This window comes from Lacerta agilis, chromosome 1 (genome assembly GCF_009819535.1).
Source record: "Lacerta agilis isolate rLacAgi1 chromosome 1, rLacAgi1.pri, whole genome shotgun sequence".
NCBI lineage: Eukaryota > Metazoa > Chordata > Lepidosauria > Squamata > Lacertidae > Lacerta > Lacerta agilis.
This window is the reverse complement of record NC_046312.1, coordinates 125,738,778-125,758,040: the sequence shown is the minus strand read 5'-3', so window position 1 is coordinate 125,758,040 and position 19,263 is coordinate 125,738,778. Positions and strand designations below refer to the sequence as shown.

The window sequence follows — 19,263 nt, the reverse complement described above, 5'->3', positions numbered from 1 at the left end:
CCTGTGTAAACATTTGTAGAGAAAAGAAAGATAAGAGGGAAATAATCTCTGTAAATAGCAGATTGCTGGGTGCCAGCAGGCATTATTAATACATTAGAAATGTCAAATATTTTGCTGCAAGGGCATCGTAGTGCGGGGAGTAAATGTGAGGATTACAAATTCACTTCTGAGCCTTATTTCAATGCTCGCAACTCACACCGATATGCAGTATTGTGGAATTTTTTTTTTAAATTATGCAGTGAGATTAAAGGGAACAGCCCAATCTTGACTTCCTAACTGCAAATAATTTGGAAGAGTACAGCATTCTAGTAAACATCATGGGGGAATATTATCCTGGAAGCCTGGGCTGTTGTGCACAAGAATGGGGTTGAAAGCAGCAATCATATTGGTGTCAAGTCCAGTGTGACCATTTTTGTTTGTGGTTTAATTAAAGGCAGGGGTGTGAATTATGTGTGGTCTTTTCACTCTCCGTGTATCTGCGCGAACCTCTGAAAGACATTCTTGGACAGAACGCCTAATCCGGAGGATGCTGCGAGGTGCTGGTCCGCTAAGAAAACGGGGGTGGGGAGAACAGCCTTCCTGTGATTTTTCTGGGCAGCCAAACGAAAGACACACCTGGCCACTTCAATGAGCTGCGAATAGCTGTTTGCTCAACTGCTCCATCCCACATCAATGGCACACATGGAAGTCAACTTTAGCATGCAGATCCCCCTTGCTGGACCCAGGCCACAAGGACAGAGGCTGTCAGGCCTCCCCAGCTGCAAAAGAATGCCCCTTCTGCCCATATGAAGGAGGGGGAGTTGTAGGCAACACGAGCCCTGAACGTGCACAGGGGATGGGGTCATCCCCTGGCACTAATTGGCCGAGCCCTGGGTGCGGTGCCCAGGCGGCCGGCCAACTGGCACGGTCGGCTTGGGCGTGCCTGCTGCACTTAAGCAGGCCGCATCCAGGGCTCGGTCTCTTGCCTTTTCCTGCTCCCTTCGTCGCGTTTCCCCGGCCCACCCACCCTTTAGTTTAGGCAGGTTCTCTGACGCTGCAATGGACTACGGTTGGTCGCCGCTGAGGGGCCTGGTAGGAATTTTCCCACTTGGCAAATTGGCTCCGCCTGGTAGTTTTCACCTACCTCGTAGCAATTCGTCACAACTTTGGTTTGGCGGTTAGGCATTGGATTTTAGGGAAGGTTGAAAGGTGTGTGTGGGGGAGGTCTGGCCATCACCTCCCCCCAAAAGGCTGAAGGGTACTTCGGTAAAGGAGTTTGGGGGCGTGGCCACTGTCCGGAGCCGTGGAAGGTGAGGGCCCCAGGCACGCCCCATGCCGGTGATCGCAGGGTGAGTCCCTAGCTGATGTGCAGCAGCAGGGGCTCACCCATCTGTGGTTAACCCTTCCCGGACTGCCAGCACGACGTACTGGAGTCGGATATAGTCGGTTAGATCCAATGCCTAAGCCAATACCGCTCAACATCCGTAACCAATAAAGTTGTGGCCTATCATTTGCCCATTTTAAACTTTACATATGGTGTCTTGTGTCTTATTTCACCGGGGGAGGGATCGGGTCCTTGACATGCAAATGAACTGAACACACACACACACACACGAGAGAGAGAGAGACCTCTACTGTAATGTTTATTAAATAGTACTTTTAAAAGGCTTTTATACAAATAATAGAAACACAGTTTTGAGTTTGTCTTTCCTTAAACACTGAAGAATCACAGTAAAAGCTTTAAAGTCCACATGATCTGGCTCAGCCAGTAAATGGTCGAACTACCTTGAGCTGGTAAAATGTGAGAAATTCTGATTTTCCCTGCATACCATCCCCCACCCCCTGCAAATGGTGTTGGTTTTCTTTTCTTTTTTTATCCCCACGCTCCCTTGTCAACACCTCCCTGCAACAGCAAGGATCAGCTACACGAAAGCCTTCCCTCCTGTCAGCCACAACAAAAATGTGGTGGGGAGTAAAACCTATTTCAACAAAGGCATTGGTAACGCAGGGTTGGACCACTTCTTGTTTCCTCCTCTGTGCACTTTTGGAAAGGGGGGAGGGGAATTGCCAAAGAACATGGATAAGCAAATATAACACTTTCTTTTCTTTTTTTTTTGCAGGTGAAGATGTATTTGACATGAATGTATGCACTGTTTTTCCTTCCTTGCCCTGTTAAAAATACAATCAGTCAAGTTTTCTGCATCAGAACGGTAAAGCACCCAGCAGAGAGGTAAGTGAGGTATCAGCTATGCAGCATTATGGCCTGATTCTGCTCACTGAGTGCACACAGCCAAGCCCCTGCACCAACCAAAATATGGAATACAAAAGCATGGGACACTCCAAGAGGGAGCTGGTTTTCGTTACTACGTAGTTTGCGCTAAAAAAAAAAAAACTCCCCGCTGCATCCATGCCAAGGTCAGTAACATCCTCCGGCCGCCGATTTAAAGGTACAAGTAGTCCCACGTAACCACGCACATACATAACGCATACAGAGAACTCACAAGCACGCGCAAACACATATGCGTTGAAATATATGTATACACGAACTCTCACTCTCTGCATGTCTACTATAGACAGCGACTCTACCTTTTAATATATCTATAACTCTTGTCCAGGTGACCTTTACAGATACCTCCTGTCCTCCTTCATACAAATATAAGAGAAATAAAACGGGGGGCATAATCCTGCCAAAGTTTAGCACGCGCTTCTCTCTCCCATTGAAATCAATGGGGCCGAAATAAAGTTGCCAACTTTGGCTGGCTCAGGCCCCTTTCTTTAATGACAGTAGCAGCAATCTGGTCTGCAAAAATGACCCTGTACATTACTCTCTGCGTTTCTCTTGAAATTAGGGGGGAAGGGGAGAAAAGTTTGTACGTGGGATATGCCAAGAAAGGCACAGGAATCTTCTATGAAAATGGACTTTTTTTAAAAAAATGGTGCTGCATCCAGACTGCTGGAAAGGCAGTGTTTTTCAAACATTTTCTACCATCAGGGAAACTTCCACATCAGCTTCTGCCGAGGCAGATACCCCTTGAGCATCAGCCACAGAACTCCTGCGCTGAATCTCGGGGCCTGTTTTCTAAAGCACGCACACAGTTCGCAAGAGATGCTGGCTTTGGGTTGGTTGGTGACCTTGCTTGAACTGTGTGCATGTGCTCTGGGACAAAACCCAAGGCTCCCAACGTTGCGGTGCAGTTTGGGAAAGGTTTGCAGCAGTAGACCAAGTTGTTTTTCGGATACAGGTGGGTAGCCGCGTTGGTCTGCCATAGTCGAAACAAAATAGAAAATTCTTTCCAGTAGCACCTTAGAGACCAACTGAGTTTGTTCTTGGTATGAGCTTTCGTGTGCATGCACACGAAAGCTCATACCAAGAACAAACTCAGTTGGTCTCTAAGGTGCTACTGGAAAGAATTTTCTATTTTGTTTTTTGGAGATGTGCGTCTACCGGTGTTACCGACGTATTAAAATAACTCCTGCAAAGCTTCCAGGGAATCCCGGCGGTTCCCCAGAGCACGGTATGAAAAAACACAGTTTTAAGTCCCAGGGTCTTCTGCCACAGAATTAAATGCGCTGGAAACATTTGAGTTCAAGGAACCCCAACTCCATTCTAGATTGTGGCATTGGCACGTCCCCGGAAATAGGTTTGCTTTGCTTGTCCACTTGTATACCTAAGTAAAGAAGCATCGCATGTGCCAAAAGCTCTGTTCATTCTGCAAGAAGAAGAAGAAGAGTTTGGATTTGATATCCCGCTTTTCACTACCCAAAGGAGTCTCAAAGCGGCTAACATTCTCCTTTCCCTTCCTCCCACACAACAAACAAACAGTGAGGTGAGTGGGGCTGAGAGACTTCAGAGAAGTGTGACTAGCCCAAGGTCACCCAGCAGCTGCATGTGGAGGAGCGGAGACGCGAACCCAGTTCCCCAGATTACAAGTCTACCACTCTTAACCACTACACCACACTGGCTCTAAGATAAGCGTACATGCCGAAGCTACTCTGAGGGCCATTTCACATGTTACGCGGCAAGCAAATCCTGTTTGCTATCTGGTGTGCACACGACAGGATGCACACCTAAGAAGCGAAACGTGAACTGGGCCCCAATGCTTGCAGACCACTGCATTGTGTGTCTCGGAGACTGCATCTCAACAGCTGTGCCGGCACAATGTCACAAAACATGCTATTGTGCCAGCATCCCAGCAACGTTACCCTGGCATGCATGTTTACTGTTGGGTGTCGCCCCACAGCAGATTTCTGAAATTTCTGCTGTAGATCCCCACACCGCTGAGCCTGGAGATCCCTCCTACACAGCAGCCACTTGGATTTCTCCTTTAAAAAAAGTCACTTGAAGATGGCTGAAACAAGAGCTGAAACAAAAGGCAAAACGTAGAATTTGTAAACTTCTGTTTTACTGGTCTGCGACACACCTCAGGCGTGACAGCGTTAGAAATATATTGGACCACTTGAAAGGACAAAACTCTACCCAGTAGAGATCCAAGGACCACGATGATGGCGATGACGATTGTGAGGATGAAAAGGAAGAGGAACAGGGGGAAAGGGGGGACGCCTCCCTTGTATTTTGATACAGCACACACCTCTAAGTAAAGGGAAAAATATTTTTTCTAAGGCACTTGATTAAAAAAAGATACACACACGTACAAACACAAAACCCTTCGGAAACAAACCATTTGCCTTGCAAATCACTAGGGGGCAAGTTGCACTGTTCTGAAGGGACAGGAAGGTGGCAGCAGATCGGTCCAGACCTTTCTTCAGTTTCCCCGACAACCGCTCTGGGAATATCAGATGAGACTCGATACCCTGCAAAGGATCGTAATGGTTGCTTCCCACCCAAAGGCCTAACTCTGCAAAGAAGCGATGCCTCGGCCGGGCGTAACGCGCCAGGGTCACGCCAGCCGCGCATGTGCTCAAAGGCAGCGCCACTCAAGAGGTGTGTGTGGGGGGGATCTGTCGCTGTCGGGATGTTGTTGGGACTACAACTCCCTTCGTCGCTGACAAGCGGCAAGACGTCTTTGCAGAATGAAGCCCTTAGTACTCGCAAATGAAGAAACTGAAATCATGCCTGTTAAGAGGAAGGAGGTATCCTTAACCACTCTCCATCGGAGCTGGATCGCTGTATTCCTCCCCCCTCCCTTTTAACTCCATTCCTCCCCCTCCCCCACGAGAGTGGTCACAGCATTAACAAAAATATATATATAGCAGCCTGTCCTCCTCTCAAAGCATATAAAAAGCCATCTCCTGAGTTCTCGGGCATCTTATAATTGTGTCTTTTGTTTGCTGTGATTTTCTTATAATAAAAGGAATGGGATTATAAAGGGAAGTGCAGGTTGGGGGGGGGGGGAGGACAGAAAGAAAAGTAAAAGACAGCCCTTATGATGAAGGCCTCCGCTGTTTCAATCCAAGATCTGGATTTAATAAATGGCTCTTATTCGCAAATCACTTTTAAGGCTCTTCAGCTTCTCTCGAGGAGGCGCCTCTGTCGAATTTCGCACCTCAGGCTACCTTTCTCTTTTGCTTTTGTAATCTGGGAAGAAAGCACCGCTGCTCCCATTGACCCGCAAGCCTAATTCCTGATCAGAAAAAGGTAAAGGCAACAACATACTTTCTTTTTTTGGGGGGGTGGGGTGGCGGTGGTGTGTCTGTAAACTGCAGCTTGCTGGGCTTGTATTACCGACAGCAAAGAACGAATCCCTTAAAATCAAGGAGCCTTTCAGGATGGGGAGGGGGGTTAGGCTTGCATGTGTGTGGTTGTGTGTAATTTTTAAAAATTAGCCTGGCCACCGAAAGAGGAACCGGGGGTGGGGTGGGGGGAGAGGGGAGGGCAGGGAGAAACTCTCTGGAGTTTTCTCAACTATCCAGTTAGGGGAAAGAAGTGGAAAATAACGTTCAACATTCTGTTTCTCACTTCCTAAATGCTAACCAAACGTTTTGACTCTTCTGGATTTGATTCACTTGAATAAGACATAACAACAATAAGCATGGCAGCTCCTTTGCCTGCCGCAACCCGGTTCTTATCACGAGAACAATAAGCCGCAGTTCTCTCCGACGGTAATCCTTCCCCCTGGAAAAAGAAAGTTTACACCGTCCTCCTCCTCCTCGTTTCCTCCTCCTTTTTGAAACGGCAGGGCTGTCCGTGGCTCCTCCCCACTTGCGTATTCCAGCTCCGGCTTCGTGTTAAGATTATGGCATTCAGTTCCCATATAAAAAGTAATCTTCACCAGCCACTTTTGCTGGAATGAAATGTCAAATGCGATTCTGGTGCAATCAGTCATGCCTCAGAGCAGCACTTTTGGTGGTTCATTTTGACCTTGTGCTTGATGCCGTCATAAAGCTCAAAGTTGTAGTTCTCCAGGGTGGTGGAGCTCCGAGAGGACAGACCGGCGTAGGAACACGTGCAGTACAGAAGCAAACCCGCACAAATTGCCCCGAGGAGCACACCAAGGGAACTCATGGCTATGATGGTGACCAGAATGGGGTCCAGAGTATACAGCCAGCTCTTCTCTTTGCCCATCTTTGGGGTGATCGGAGAGTTTGTTGAAAACAGCGTGTTGTTGTTCTTCTCCAGGCCCAAGTAGTCTGAAACATAGTTGAAGCAGGTGATTAGAAAAGGAGTTACCTTTGTGCCCCATATGCTAGCTGACGGGACAGATGGTCCTTGTGAGGGATCCTATTCCCTCCCCTTCAATACTTCCCCAACAGAGACACTCCCTAGGTTTCACTGACAACTAGGATGAATCCTTCAGTGTTCATATGGGAGTTGTCTCTGGGGTACCTCAGGGCTCTATGTTTGAAAACCTCTTGCCACCTATGTGTTCTCCCTCCCAGGGTTCCCACCTACTGCAGTTTACCTTCACTTTAGGCAACTACGTGGCACACTTGGCTTCACTGCCCAGCCCTCTGTATGACAGGAGAAGAAGCAAACAGTTTCCTCTTCCCCAGGAAAGCTTTGTTCTCTCCTCTTAGTCACACCTCTCAAGGTACAGATACACTGCCAGAGTCAACGAACGTTTAAGCACATTTAACTTTATTAGGTAACTTGAAAACATGGATGTCTCGGGTTATTACTGGTACAAATCTTCTTCTCATGTAATTCAGCTTTGTTATAATATTTCCTGCATCCCTTTAGCAATGGTAATGACCTTTCCTCCCATTCCCCAAAGCCTAACCTCCCATTTTCTCTTTCTAAACCTCCATCCCTCAACTGCTAAACCCCCAACTGCCTTTCAAGGTTGTTCCCCCTCCTTTTAGAAGGCCAACTAGCTCCGCCTCCCAGGGAACACCTACCTAACAGGGGAGTGATAGGTTAACCCCTGATGAACCTGAATCATCAGCAGGCATTATTCCGCCACAGTCCTCAAGAGGGCTGGGCGATATATCGTCCCAAACCGGTTTGAAGTCCATCTCGTGATATCGGTTTCATAATTATTGACCTGGCAATATATTGTGAATCATGATGTGTGGATGTGTGTGCTGTGCGGAAAACCACAATGTGGAGGAAACCGTGAAGCCAGCCTCTGCCTAGTTCCATCCTTATTTCAGACATCATGGATATACCAGCTGGTGATATATATCACGATGTTGAAAACCAGATATCGCCCAGCTGTAGTCCTCACGTGATCACTTTAGGCGATGGGCTCGTGTGGTGCAAACCACCATCTTTGTGTGGGAAATATATCTATACTGTAGCTCCCCGCCCCAACTCTTGCTTCCAATTTGTACTGTCTGTGGAGGTATGGCTCTGGTATGGACAGCGTCACCCACACCTCCAAATTATCCCTCTTTACGATTTCCCCATCCCATGTTTTCCTCTCTGCTTTTCTCAAAGAATTCCTGCGCAGTTCTGGCTCAGTGCGATGAAAAGAGTGCAAGATAGCGTTCCCCCCCCCCCACAACGAATCAAAAGTGTAGCTGTTAGTTGCCAAATTTCTACGCCTAATTTGTCCCCAGTTTATGCTCCAGCTGATTTCTGTTCCTCTTGATGTATTACATCTGAAGGATGATAATTCTGACGTGCTCACAAAAATAACAACCAGGGCGGTGGGCGGGGGAGAATTCAGAAGAGCTTGTGAGTTCAAGTAATGGTTTTCGAAGTAACTTTTTCTCACACAGTGGCAGCCAGTTTGCTTACTGTACTCCAGTGTATTAAGGCCCTGAGGAGAATGCACCCTCAGTATTAACTACTGTATCTATAAAGGTAAAAGGTAAAGGACCCCTGGACGGTTAAGTCCAGTCAAAGGCGAATATGGGGTTGTGGTGCTCATCTCGCTTTCAGGCTGAGGGAGCCAGTGTTTGTCTACAGACAGCTTTCCACGTCATGTGGCCAGCATGACTAAACCGCTTCTGGCGCAATGGAACACTGTGATGGAAGCCAGAGCGCATGGAAACACTGTTTACTTTCCCACCACAGTGGTACCTATTTATCTACTTGAAACTGGCGTGCTTTCGAACTGCTAGGTTGGCAGGAGCTGGGACAGAGCAACGGGAGCTCACTCTGTCGCGGGGATTTGAACCGCTGACCTTCTGATCAACAAGCCCAAGACGCTCAGTGGTTTAGACCACAGCATCACCCGCGTCCCATGTAGCTATCTATACTCCATGTTGTCCTAGGATCTAGATAACTGCACCTGCCACTATCCAACAGGATGGAGGAAGTTTCTCCACCTGTGAAAAAAATCCTTCCTTTCTGAAGTTTCTCTTCTTGACCAGGCATAGGCAAACTCTGGCCCTCCAGGTGTTTGGTACTACAATTCCCATCATCCCTGACCACTGGTCCTGTTAGCTGGGGTGATGGGAATTGTAGTCCCAAACATCTGGAGGGCCAGAGTTTGCCTATGCCTGTTCTTGACTGTTGGGATTCTCCGAGGGCTAGATTGTCATACGCAAATACTTTAGTATGTAGTCCCTGCCATTAGCAGATAAGGACCCCAGTATTTGCAGCACAGTCTATTTTCCAGGAAAGAGGTGTAGATCTGTGTCTCAGCAGGGCTGAGAAAAAGTCTTTTGCCTGGGACCCTGAAGAACTGTTGCCAGTGTCAGCAACAGTGAGCTAGATGGATCGATGCGATGACTTGGTATGCAATGGCTTGCTATGTTCCTGTGATGTACAGATTTACGAAGTCAACACTTGCCTTGGCCAACAGGGGCAGTAGTTATCCAAAGATGGTATGTTCCAGTGCTCCTTAGAGCAGGGATATGGGTGGTCAGAGCAAATCAGATTGTTTTCCCCAGCCAACTAGTTTAGGTTCCTATCTACAGCTGCACAGACCATGATTGACTACCCAGTGGGAAATTCCAATAGCCATCTCTTTGCTCTATTGGAAAGTATTTCGAGAGAGGCAGGCAAAGACAACACCAGGTGGCTCTTCCTCCTCCTCCTCTACGGCTGGTTTTGCTTTGTTTTGTTTTAAGTGTATGTTTGTAATGTATCAATTGCATTTTATAAATGCTGTGATCCGCTCTGAGAACTTCCATCAGAAAGCAGAGTATTAATCTGCTAAGTAAATAAATACGACGAGTGTGACCTGAATCTCCATTTAAACAAGTGGCCACTCCACATAATGAAAAATGGTAAACTGGTTAAAGAAAGGGGAAAAAATAGAAAAGAAAAACAGGAAAGAAAAGAAAGGCTCAAATATTTCTAAACGTGAAATGAAGCCTCGTAACATTTGAAGATTTTCACTACAGCTCAATCCTCTTTAATGGTGTGACCTTTAATTTAAATGACCTTTGCTCAAGCCCACTAGTCTCACTCTCCCAGCCGTCCCGGGAATTACTTCCAGACTGAAATGCCTTCTGACATTATTTTCATATACTCCACATGTACCATTCATACTTTTAAAGGAGGGGCAGGGGACCTCTGGCCTGTGGGCCAATCTGATAATAATAATAATAATAATAATAATAATAATAATAATAATAATAATAATAATAATAATTTATATCCTGCCCATCTAGGCAGCTCCCAACAGAATATTAAAAACACGACAAAACATCAAACATTAAAAACTTGCCTAAACAGGGCTGCCTTCTGATGTCTTCTAAAAGTCAGATACAGTGCTACTTTGGTTTACAAACTTAATCCGTTCCGGAAGTCCGTTCTTAAACCAAAGCGTTCTTAAACCAAGGCGTGCTTGCCCATAGCAGCGGGGAACTCAATTTACAAATGGAACAGGCTCAACAGGAAAACAGAACATGTTCTGCTTCCAAGGCAAAGTTCACAAACCAAAACACCTACTTCCGGGTTTGCAGCGTTCTTAATCCAGGTTGTTCATCAACTAAGCTGTTCTCAAACCAAGGTACCACTGTCGTTGTTTATTTCCTTGACATCTGATGGGAGAGCTTTCCACAGGGTGGGTGCCACCACTGAGAAGGCCCTCTGTCTGGTTCCCCGTAAGCTCACAGCTCACAGTGAGGAACTGCCAGAAGGCCCTCAGAGCTGGACCTCAGTGTCTGGGCTGAACGATGTGGGTGGAGACGCTCCTTCAGGTATTCTGGGCCGAGGCACCAACACTTTTAATTGTGCTCGGAAACGTACTGGGGTGCTGGGAGGGGTGGTCCAAGTTGGTCTGCAAGACTATTTTCCCCAAACCATGCCCAACTGCCCATTCCCTGATGGCACCCATGGTATAAGCTGATGGGCATTAGGCTGGGGTTGAATCCTGTTGATTATTCAGCTTAAAGAGTGGGGTTTTTTTTGCCAATGAATTCATTCCAAAGCCTACCTAGTCATTCCACTGGGCAGGCAGGTACCTTTGGGAAGCCCTGAAACAGGGCCTGAGTTAAAGAGCCTTCTCCTGCTATTGTTCCCCAGTAACTGGTGTCCAGAGGTATGTTGAACGTCATAGAATCATAGAGTTGGAAGAGACCACAAGGGCCATCCAGTCCAACCCCCTGCCAAGCAGGAAACACCATCAAAGCATTCCTGACAGATGACTGTCAAGCCTCCGCTTAAAGACCTCCAAAGAAGGAGACTCCACCACACTCCTTGGCAGCAAATTCCACTGTCGAACAGCTCTTGCTGTCAGGAAGTTCTTCCTAATGTTTAGGTGGAATCTTCTTTCTTGTAGTTTGAATCCATTGCCCCGTGTCCGCTTCTCTGGAGCAGCAGAAAACAACCTTTCTCCCTCCTCTATATGACATCCTTTTATATATTTGAACATGGCTATCATATCACCCCTTAACCTTCTCTTCTCCAGGCTAAACATACCCAGCTCCCTAAGCCGTTCCTCGTAAGGCATCGTTTGCAGGCCTTGGACCATTTTGGTTGCCCTCCTCTGGACACGATCCTTCTTGAACTGTGGTGCCCAGAACTGGACACAGTATTCCAGGTGAGGAGTACTGTCAATACTATGTATTGACAGTATTCCTCACACGTCAATACTATGTAGCCATCATGACTAGTAGTCATTGGTTTCTACTTGTGGCTGAGCATCTTTGATAAAACGTATTTATCCCAGAACTTGGGAATCCATTGTATCTCTGAGATACAGTGGTACCTTGGTTCCCAAACGCCAAAAACCCGTAAGTAAGTATTCTGGTCTTCAAACATTTTCTGGGGCGCCTGCACCAATCAGAAGCTGCGCCTTGGTTTCTGAACATTTCGGAAGTCAAACGGATTTCCGGAATGGATTAAGTTTGGCGCTTTTCTTTTTGCTATTTATTTTGCGTTTTTGAGGCTTTTTTGGTTAATTTGTTTTTGTGACTGTGTGGAACCGAGTTCGGCTACTGATTGATTGTGTGACTGCGGGAATGGATCATCAGTGCAGGTAAGAATTAAAAAATAATAATCATCTACATTACTGTCTTATTTATTTAATAGTACAGTACATTGATTATTGTTTGCATTTTATGGATCAGTGGTCTTGTTAGATAGTAAAATTCATGTGAAATTGCTGTTTTAGGGGTTGTTTTTAAAAGCCTGGAACGGATTAATCTGTTTTGCATTACTTTCTATGGGAAAGCGTGCCTTGGTTTTGGAACGCTTTGGTTTTGGAACGGACTTCTGGAACGGATTAAGTTGGAGAACCAAGGTTCCACTGTACTTTACCTGGAGCTGCATAAGGCACATTGCTTTTAAAATATCTGTTATGCAACGCACAATATCTCAGACTTACCATCTTCAGAGTCTTCTCCAAAGTCTTCCCCGTTGATTGACATGTCGTCCTCTAAAGCTGGGAAATCGACTGGAATGAGAAATATCTTGTTGTTACTCTAAAAGTCTGCATCACCAACCAGCAACGACACACTTTTTGTAAGATATGCAAGCTCAAGAAAGCATTTTCTTTAGGCGATTCATAACCAGGGCCAACTTCCGCTAACATTCATGAGCATACAATGGAAGATATGTCCATCACAGGAGCTCCTCTTTCATCTCTACCAAATAATCTGCTTTTAGGGAAAATGAAAGGGGGGTGGGGGGAGAGAATGGAACTAGATAATTCTGATTGCCGTTGAAACATTGTCAGTAGTGTCTTCATAATGGCTATAATTCATTAGCAACCACGGACACAGGTATTATCTTTGTAACTTTCAACAATGCCCACCATTAGTCACCATTAACACAACATCCATTTGGCACACTCTGCATGGCCATCATCTGGGTGCGCTTCTCAGCAGATGCAACGACCCAAATGACCCGCTTTCAACCTGGGCTTCAAATGAATTCAAAGTGATTTATGGAGCGATGGGTGTCATCATCATCACCTAGGTATTAATATAAAAGCCGGACTACACCAAGGAGATACAGAATCCCACAAATGGGTATCCGTATTCAGGTATTTATGAAAATTATTTCTGTCACCCGAGCCTTTTAGTGTGGGAGATTTTTCTTTAGGTTCTTTGAAACATGTTAAAATATAGGTCCAGAGAGTATTGAGAACGGCGCTAGGACTCTATCACAATGTGCATTTCATTGTACATCTCCCTGGGAAGTTGTTTTCAAAAGGCATTTTTAAAAAGGGGGGGAGAGAACATGCATACTTATGCAGAATATATAGTTTCAGCACGTTTTCGATGTATGGTTGTTTTGCGGCTAACATGTTCCATAATATGTTTCCTTCCACTGAGTGCATTGTCCCACATTTTCAAACAGTCTAATTTCACACACTTATGTGTATGTATCCATTCTCAAAGAACTCAGCCCTGAGAGCTCACTAGAAGGACAGATCCTGAGGTTGAGGCTCCAGTACTTTGGCCACCTCATGAGAAGAGAAGACTCCCTAGAAAAGACCCTGATGTTGGGAAAGATGGAGGGCACAAGGAGAAGGGGACGACAGAGGATGAGATGGTTGGACAGTGTTCTCGAAGCGACTAGCATGAGTTTGGCCAAACTGCGGGAGGCAGTGAAGGATAGGCGTGCCTGGCGTGCTCTGGTCCATGGGGTCACGAAGAGTCGGACACGACTGAACAACAACAATGTGTATGTACAGTAGTACCTTGGTTCTCAAACACCTTGTTTCCCAAATGCCAAAAACCCGGAAGTTGAATGTCCGATGTGGCTGTCGGCTGTTGTTTCTGGGCGCCTGCTCCAATTAGAAGCTGTGCCTTGGTTTTTGAACATTTCGGAAGTCAAACGGACTTCTGGGACGGATTACGTTTGGCGCTTTTGTTTTTGCTATTTATTTTGTGTTTTTGTTTTTGAGGCTTTTTTTTTAGTTAATTTGTTTTTTGTGACTGTGTGGAACCTAGTTCAGCTACTGACTGATTGATTGAGACTGTGGAAATGGATAAAAGTCCCCCATCCAAACAATGACTATCATCAGTGAAGGTAAGAGAAAAAAAAAAATTTAAATTTTTATCATCTACAATACTGTCTTACTTATTTTATAGTACAGAACATTGATTATTGCTTTCATTTTACGGATCAATGGACTCGTTAGATAGTAAAATTCATGTGAAATTGCTGTTTTAGGGGTTGTTTTTAAAAGTCTGGAACGGATTAATCCATTTTGCATTACTTTCTATGGGAAAGCGTGCCTTGGTTTTGGAACGCTTTGGTTTTGGAACGGACTTCCGGAACGGATCATGTTTGAGAACCAAGGTCCCACTGTATACCACTTGTTCACTCGGCACTTGATGGCTTATAGCTAAGGGCAGTAGTTCTGGCTGTTTCGACGCAGAATGGCTTGACTCATGTAGAAAGAGAAAGGTAAGGTAGTTTCATTTTTAACAGTGCAAAGGGATTCGGGGTGAGAGAGGCTAAACTCTTCCATGTCTTCCGTGACTGATGCTTGACTTCCTGCAGCTGCTCAAGTATTGGCTTGGAAGGCCAAGTGCTCAGAGGAAGTAGCTTTGGGGTAGACTTGTAATCTGGTGAACCGGGTTCGCTTCCCCACTCCTCCACATGCAGCTGCTGGGTGACCTTGGGCTAGTCACACTTCTCTGAAGTCTCTCAGCCCCACTCACCTCACAGAGTGCTTGTTGTGGGGGAGGAAGGGAAAGGAGAATGTTAGCCGCTTTGAGACTCCTTAAAGGTAAAGGGACCCCTGACCATCAGGTCCAGTCGTGTCCGACTCTGGGGTTGCGGCGCTCATCTCGCATTACTGGCCGAGGGAGCCGGCATACAGCTTCCGGGTCATGTGGCCAGCATGACTAAGCCGCTTCTGGCGAACCAGAGCAGCGCACGGAAACGCCGTTTACCTTCCCGCTGGAGCGGTACCTATTTATCTACTTGCACTTTTGATGTGCTTTTGAACTGCTAGGTTGGCAGGAGCTGGGACCAAACAACGGGAGCTCACCCCATCGCGGGGATTCGAACCGCCAACCTTCTGATCAGCAAGCCCTAGGCTGTGTGTTTTAACCCACAGCGCCACTTGCGACTCCTTAGGGTAGTGATAAAGCGGGATATCAAATCCAAACTCCTCCTCTTCTTCTGCATTCCTTCCCAGATCTCCTTTCACTGTTTTCAAAGCATTCCCCTCTCTTGCAACATGATTGGCGTAGACCACCATATCTAGCTTGGTCCTAGATGTGAAGACTGTCTGCACAGAAGAATCTATCTGTGATGTCTAATTTGTGACAGCTTTCACACATGCAAGTCATTAACTGAAGCCGTCAAGTGATGAATTTGGATGTGTCAACAGAGCCAAAGATGGCTCCATCTCAAGTTGCGGAACCTCAAATGTCTCCAAGAGCGAAGACAAAGAGCAGAACCGCTGAATTTTTTATTTTATTTTTTGCTAAGCAACATGAATGGAGCCACTCCTATAATTCTAGGAGGGAAAAATGTATTCTGCTGTTCGGTGTCTCTCACACAAGTTGAAACACAAACAAAAAACAAACAATCAGCCGACAATTTGTAAGGCCAATGAAGTGAAACCATGAATATGTGCCTGACAAGCATTGCACAAACAATTTGCCTCGCAAGCAATGTGGTGATATAACATTCAGGAATTACAAGCAATTATTAAAACTACAGATGTACTTGCCACAAGGAAAACTAGACGTGAATTGCTGTGCAGAAATACATAAGGGCCCCTACTGCTGGAAGAGGAACCAGCTAAGTATGTCTCTGGAAAAGGAACGGTTCCAACAGCTGGAGCAAAAAGAACGGATACGGCAGCTCTGTAGCAGCAGGGATTTCAAGGGATGCAGCCAGAGCCAGCCAAAAGCATCGTGCTACCTGAAGCACAGCCCAAACGCTAGGGCCAATGCTTTCCTAAGTCTGGCTGCTGTATTTAGACACCAGTTCCTCCCCTCTGCCCCTCTTGGTGTATCCCGAAACAGATTATTTCACCCTGCTGCACGGCCAGCACCAGTAACGTCACAACTTGTGTCCAGGCCAATGGCCCTCCATGCTAGGGGAGGCTGCTGCTTTTGTTCTGCTCTGCTAGTGCAAGTTTCTTGGCATCTACACTCAGCTCCTGCAGGAGGATGTCCGGAAGAGAGTGTCACTTGTAACAAATGATCGGTGTCATTTCACAAGGGGGTATGTGTGTGTGGATCTGTCTGTCTCCAGTCCGTGTGCATTTAGCATGAAGTCTACCCGTCCTGTTTTCACATTAATCATAATTTTTAAAACACCCACAAGCAAATTAGTCTCTAAAATACACAACAAAATGCATCTTTCATCACAAAAGAAGAGAAGAGTTTGGATTTGATATCCCGCTTTATCACTACCCGAAGGAGTCTCAAAGCGGCTCACATTCTCCTTTCCCTTCCTCCCCCACAACAAACACTCTGTGAGGTGAGTGGGGCTGAGAGACTTCAGAGAAGTGTGACTAGCCCAAGGTCACCCAGCAGCTGCATGTGGAGGAGCGGGGATGCGAACCCGGTTCACCAGATTACGAGTCTACTGCTCTTAACCACTACACCACACTGGCTCTCAGTGTGTTTTGTGTTTTGGTGTTGCACTCTTTTGTTTTGGTTTATGACTTACCTTTTATGGTTTTTTGTATGTATCGTTTATAAACCAATAAAGACTGAATGATAAAAAAAGAAAGAAAATAGCTCATAACAGTGATTCCCACCCTTCACCTGGGCTCTAGAACTTGGAGCAATTGCAATCATATTACTTCGTAGCATATCAGGTCTTAGTCCAGGGGTCAGCAACCTTTTTCAGCTGTGGGCCGGTCCACCGTCCCTCAGACCATGTGGTGGGCCGGACTATATGGGGGGGGGGAAATGAACGAATTCCTATGCCCCACAAATAACCCAGAGATGCATTTGAAATAAAAGGACACATTCTACTCATGTAAAAACACCAGGCAGGCCCCACAAATAACCCAGAGATGCATTTGAAATAAAAGGACACATTCTACTCATGTAAAAACACCAGGCAGGCCCCACAAATAACCCAGAGATGCATTTGAAATAAAAGGACACATTCTACTCATGTAAAAACATCAGGCAGGCCCCACAAATAACCCAGAGATGCATTTGAAATAAAAGGACACATTCTACTCATGTAAAAACACCAGGCAGGCCCCACAAATAACCCAGAGATGCATTTGAAATAAAAGGACACATTCTACTCATGTAAAAACATGCTGATTCCCGGACCGTCCGCGGGCCGGATTGAGAAGGCGATTGGGCCGCATCCGGCCCACAGGCCTTAGGTTGCCTACCCCTGTCTTAGACTAACCTGTGATCCTCCATGTCTTGCTGGATTCCAACTCCCATCAACCCCAGCCAGCATGGCCAATGATCAGGGATGAGGGAAACTGTAGTCCAACAACATCTGGAGGCCAACAGTTTCCATACCACCAGTGCTATTTTTCTAGAAAAAGGACCCTTCCTTCCTTCCCTTAGAATGGCAATGGCGCCGACCTGAGAGATGCTGGAACTGAGTTCTGGTGAGTTGCAGTTGAAATAAACCCCTGCATACCAGTGCCTTACAAAGTTCTCTCCGGAAGATGTTGCAGAATGCAAAAAGTCCCTTATGATGAGTAATTCCAGCCTAGTCACAACTGGAATCAGAACACAGCGTGTATGGTGTTGTTGTTGTTTTTAAAACCAACAAAACCAAACAAAAAAAGTTGACGCTCAGTCTATAACATTTGCAGGAAGTCATTATTTTAAAAGTGAGTTCAGATTTCTCATCCCACTTCAAAACCAAGAGACCCAGATGGAAACATCTGCATCAAGAGCTGCAAAGTGCCTCTTGGAAGCAGAATCAAACGCGGACAGCATTACTGAGTAGGGGGAAGATGGGGGAGCCCAGGAGGGTGCCTGATGTGCCAGTTATACATTAAAAACAAATACAAATAGTGGTTTTCAGCCTTGTGACCTCATTGGATCCAAGAGGATAGGATCAGCAGAAGGAACACAATCTATTCAAAGTTAGAAATTTTCTATTTTAATGGAAGAGGAGAATTGTGTCCATGCCTAATGTTCCTGTTATAGTCAACAGTGCTTGACTTGGGCTGGATTCCCCCCCCCCTTTTTGGTGTTATCAGTGATTTTTATTCATTCATACTTTTCAAGTTTATACATTTCACTAATTTTACAATCATTTTGACATTTCAAAACTTCCTTCTCCCTTTTTCTGCGGTTCCTTAAATTTGTTTTTAGTATCTTCTGCATATCCAAATTAACTTAATTTACTCATTTATTCATACTCTATAATCCTCACCCCCAATTATATGATTTGTAAATCCTCTATGAACTTTCACCTTTTCTTCCATAAATAAGCGTGCCAACCAAAAAAATTATCATGACCTTCTAGATCTAGAATATGTGGATTCTCTAATGTCATCCATTCTGTCAACCAACAAAGACAAGATGCCTCATATTATATCCAGCAGGGAAAAACCTCCTCTTGGCTGGATTCCCCCCCCCCCCCCCGGAACAAAGTGGCCTTGCCTTCAGTGTAATATACTGAGCACGAATTTCGGTGTGTTGTGCCCCAGCTGCCTACTGCAGTGCCAGTAATATCAGCACATCTCGATCGGATCTGTTCTGTGGCAGGCAAGCACAAGACCTTTGGGGGACATTCCAGCTGACAGGAGCCTGTTGTCTTCATGGAAGATCATGACTGCAGCCATGTGGTTTGGGAAGATGGGTGGGCAATTTTCGTCTTCCCACATCACGGGAAAGCCTTATTTCAGGGGGACTTGGTGCACGAAGGAATAATTTAGCAGATATGAAATGCATCCTGCCGCACTGGAATTTGCGAAATGCCAAATGCTTGCACCCCAGGAATTAATTCTTAAAGCACATACTCAGAGGAAGAAATAAACAAAGAGAAAATTACAGAGTAGCCCTGTGGATTGAGGGCTGGGCCTGAAATCAGAGTTCCCTGCTGAGCTATAGAAATGCTGGTTGACGGGGCAAGTCACTTGCTGCCTCATTTTTCCAACTTAAAAACAGGAATTACAGCATCCTACATCACAGAGTTGTTTTGAGGACAAATCTGGTTTTGTACTAAAATCAAAACGAAAACAGAACTCTGAGGTAGAGAAGAAAACCAAAGCAGTGGTGGGAACATGAACAAACACACACACACACACACCCCAAGATGGACCAAAATCTGGCAGAGGAATGCTGAAGGATACTCAAATCACATGCAAGGACAGATTGTGAACAAACGACTCCTTCTAAAAGAATGCTAAGTTAACATGCAAAACTTGGGAGACTTCACATGCAAAATTAGATTCTATCCATCCATCCAGAATCTTGAAATATTTGTGTGTGTTTTTTAATAAAGATTTTATTAATAGAATCTTGAAATATTTGTGTGTTTTTTAATAAAGATTTTATTAATAGAATCTTGAAATATTTGGTACAGATTGACAAAGTCTAGCATCTCGTTTAAAAAACTAAAGATTGCTCCAT

General features: G+C 45.5%; 1 protein-coding gene across 2 annotated transcripts in view; it reads right to left on the bottom strand.

Annotated features, from left to right (window-relative positions):
* Positions 1 to 6,060: 6,060 nt before the first annotated feature.
* NRP2 (neuropilin 2) overlaps positions 6,061 to 19,263 on the bottom strand; it is a 216,527-nt gene continuing 203,324 nt past the window's right edge. For both annotated transcript variants that reach the window (XM_033170007.1, XM_033169999.1), the window contains 2 exons: positions 12,105 to 12,173; positions 6,061 to 6,567 (listed from right to left, as the gene is read on the bottom strand). In XM_033170007.1, coding sequence (XP_033025898.1) covers positions 6,260 to 6,567; positions 12,105 to 12,173 — 377 coding nt within the window. In that variant the 3' untranslated portion in view covers positions 6,061 to 6,259. The remainder of the gene's footprint in view (positions 6,568 to 12,104; positions 12,174 to 19,263) is intronic.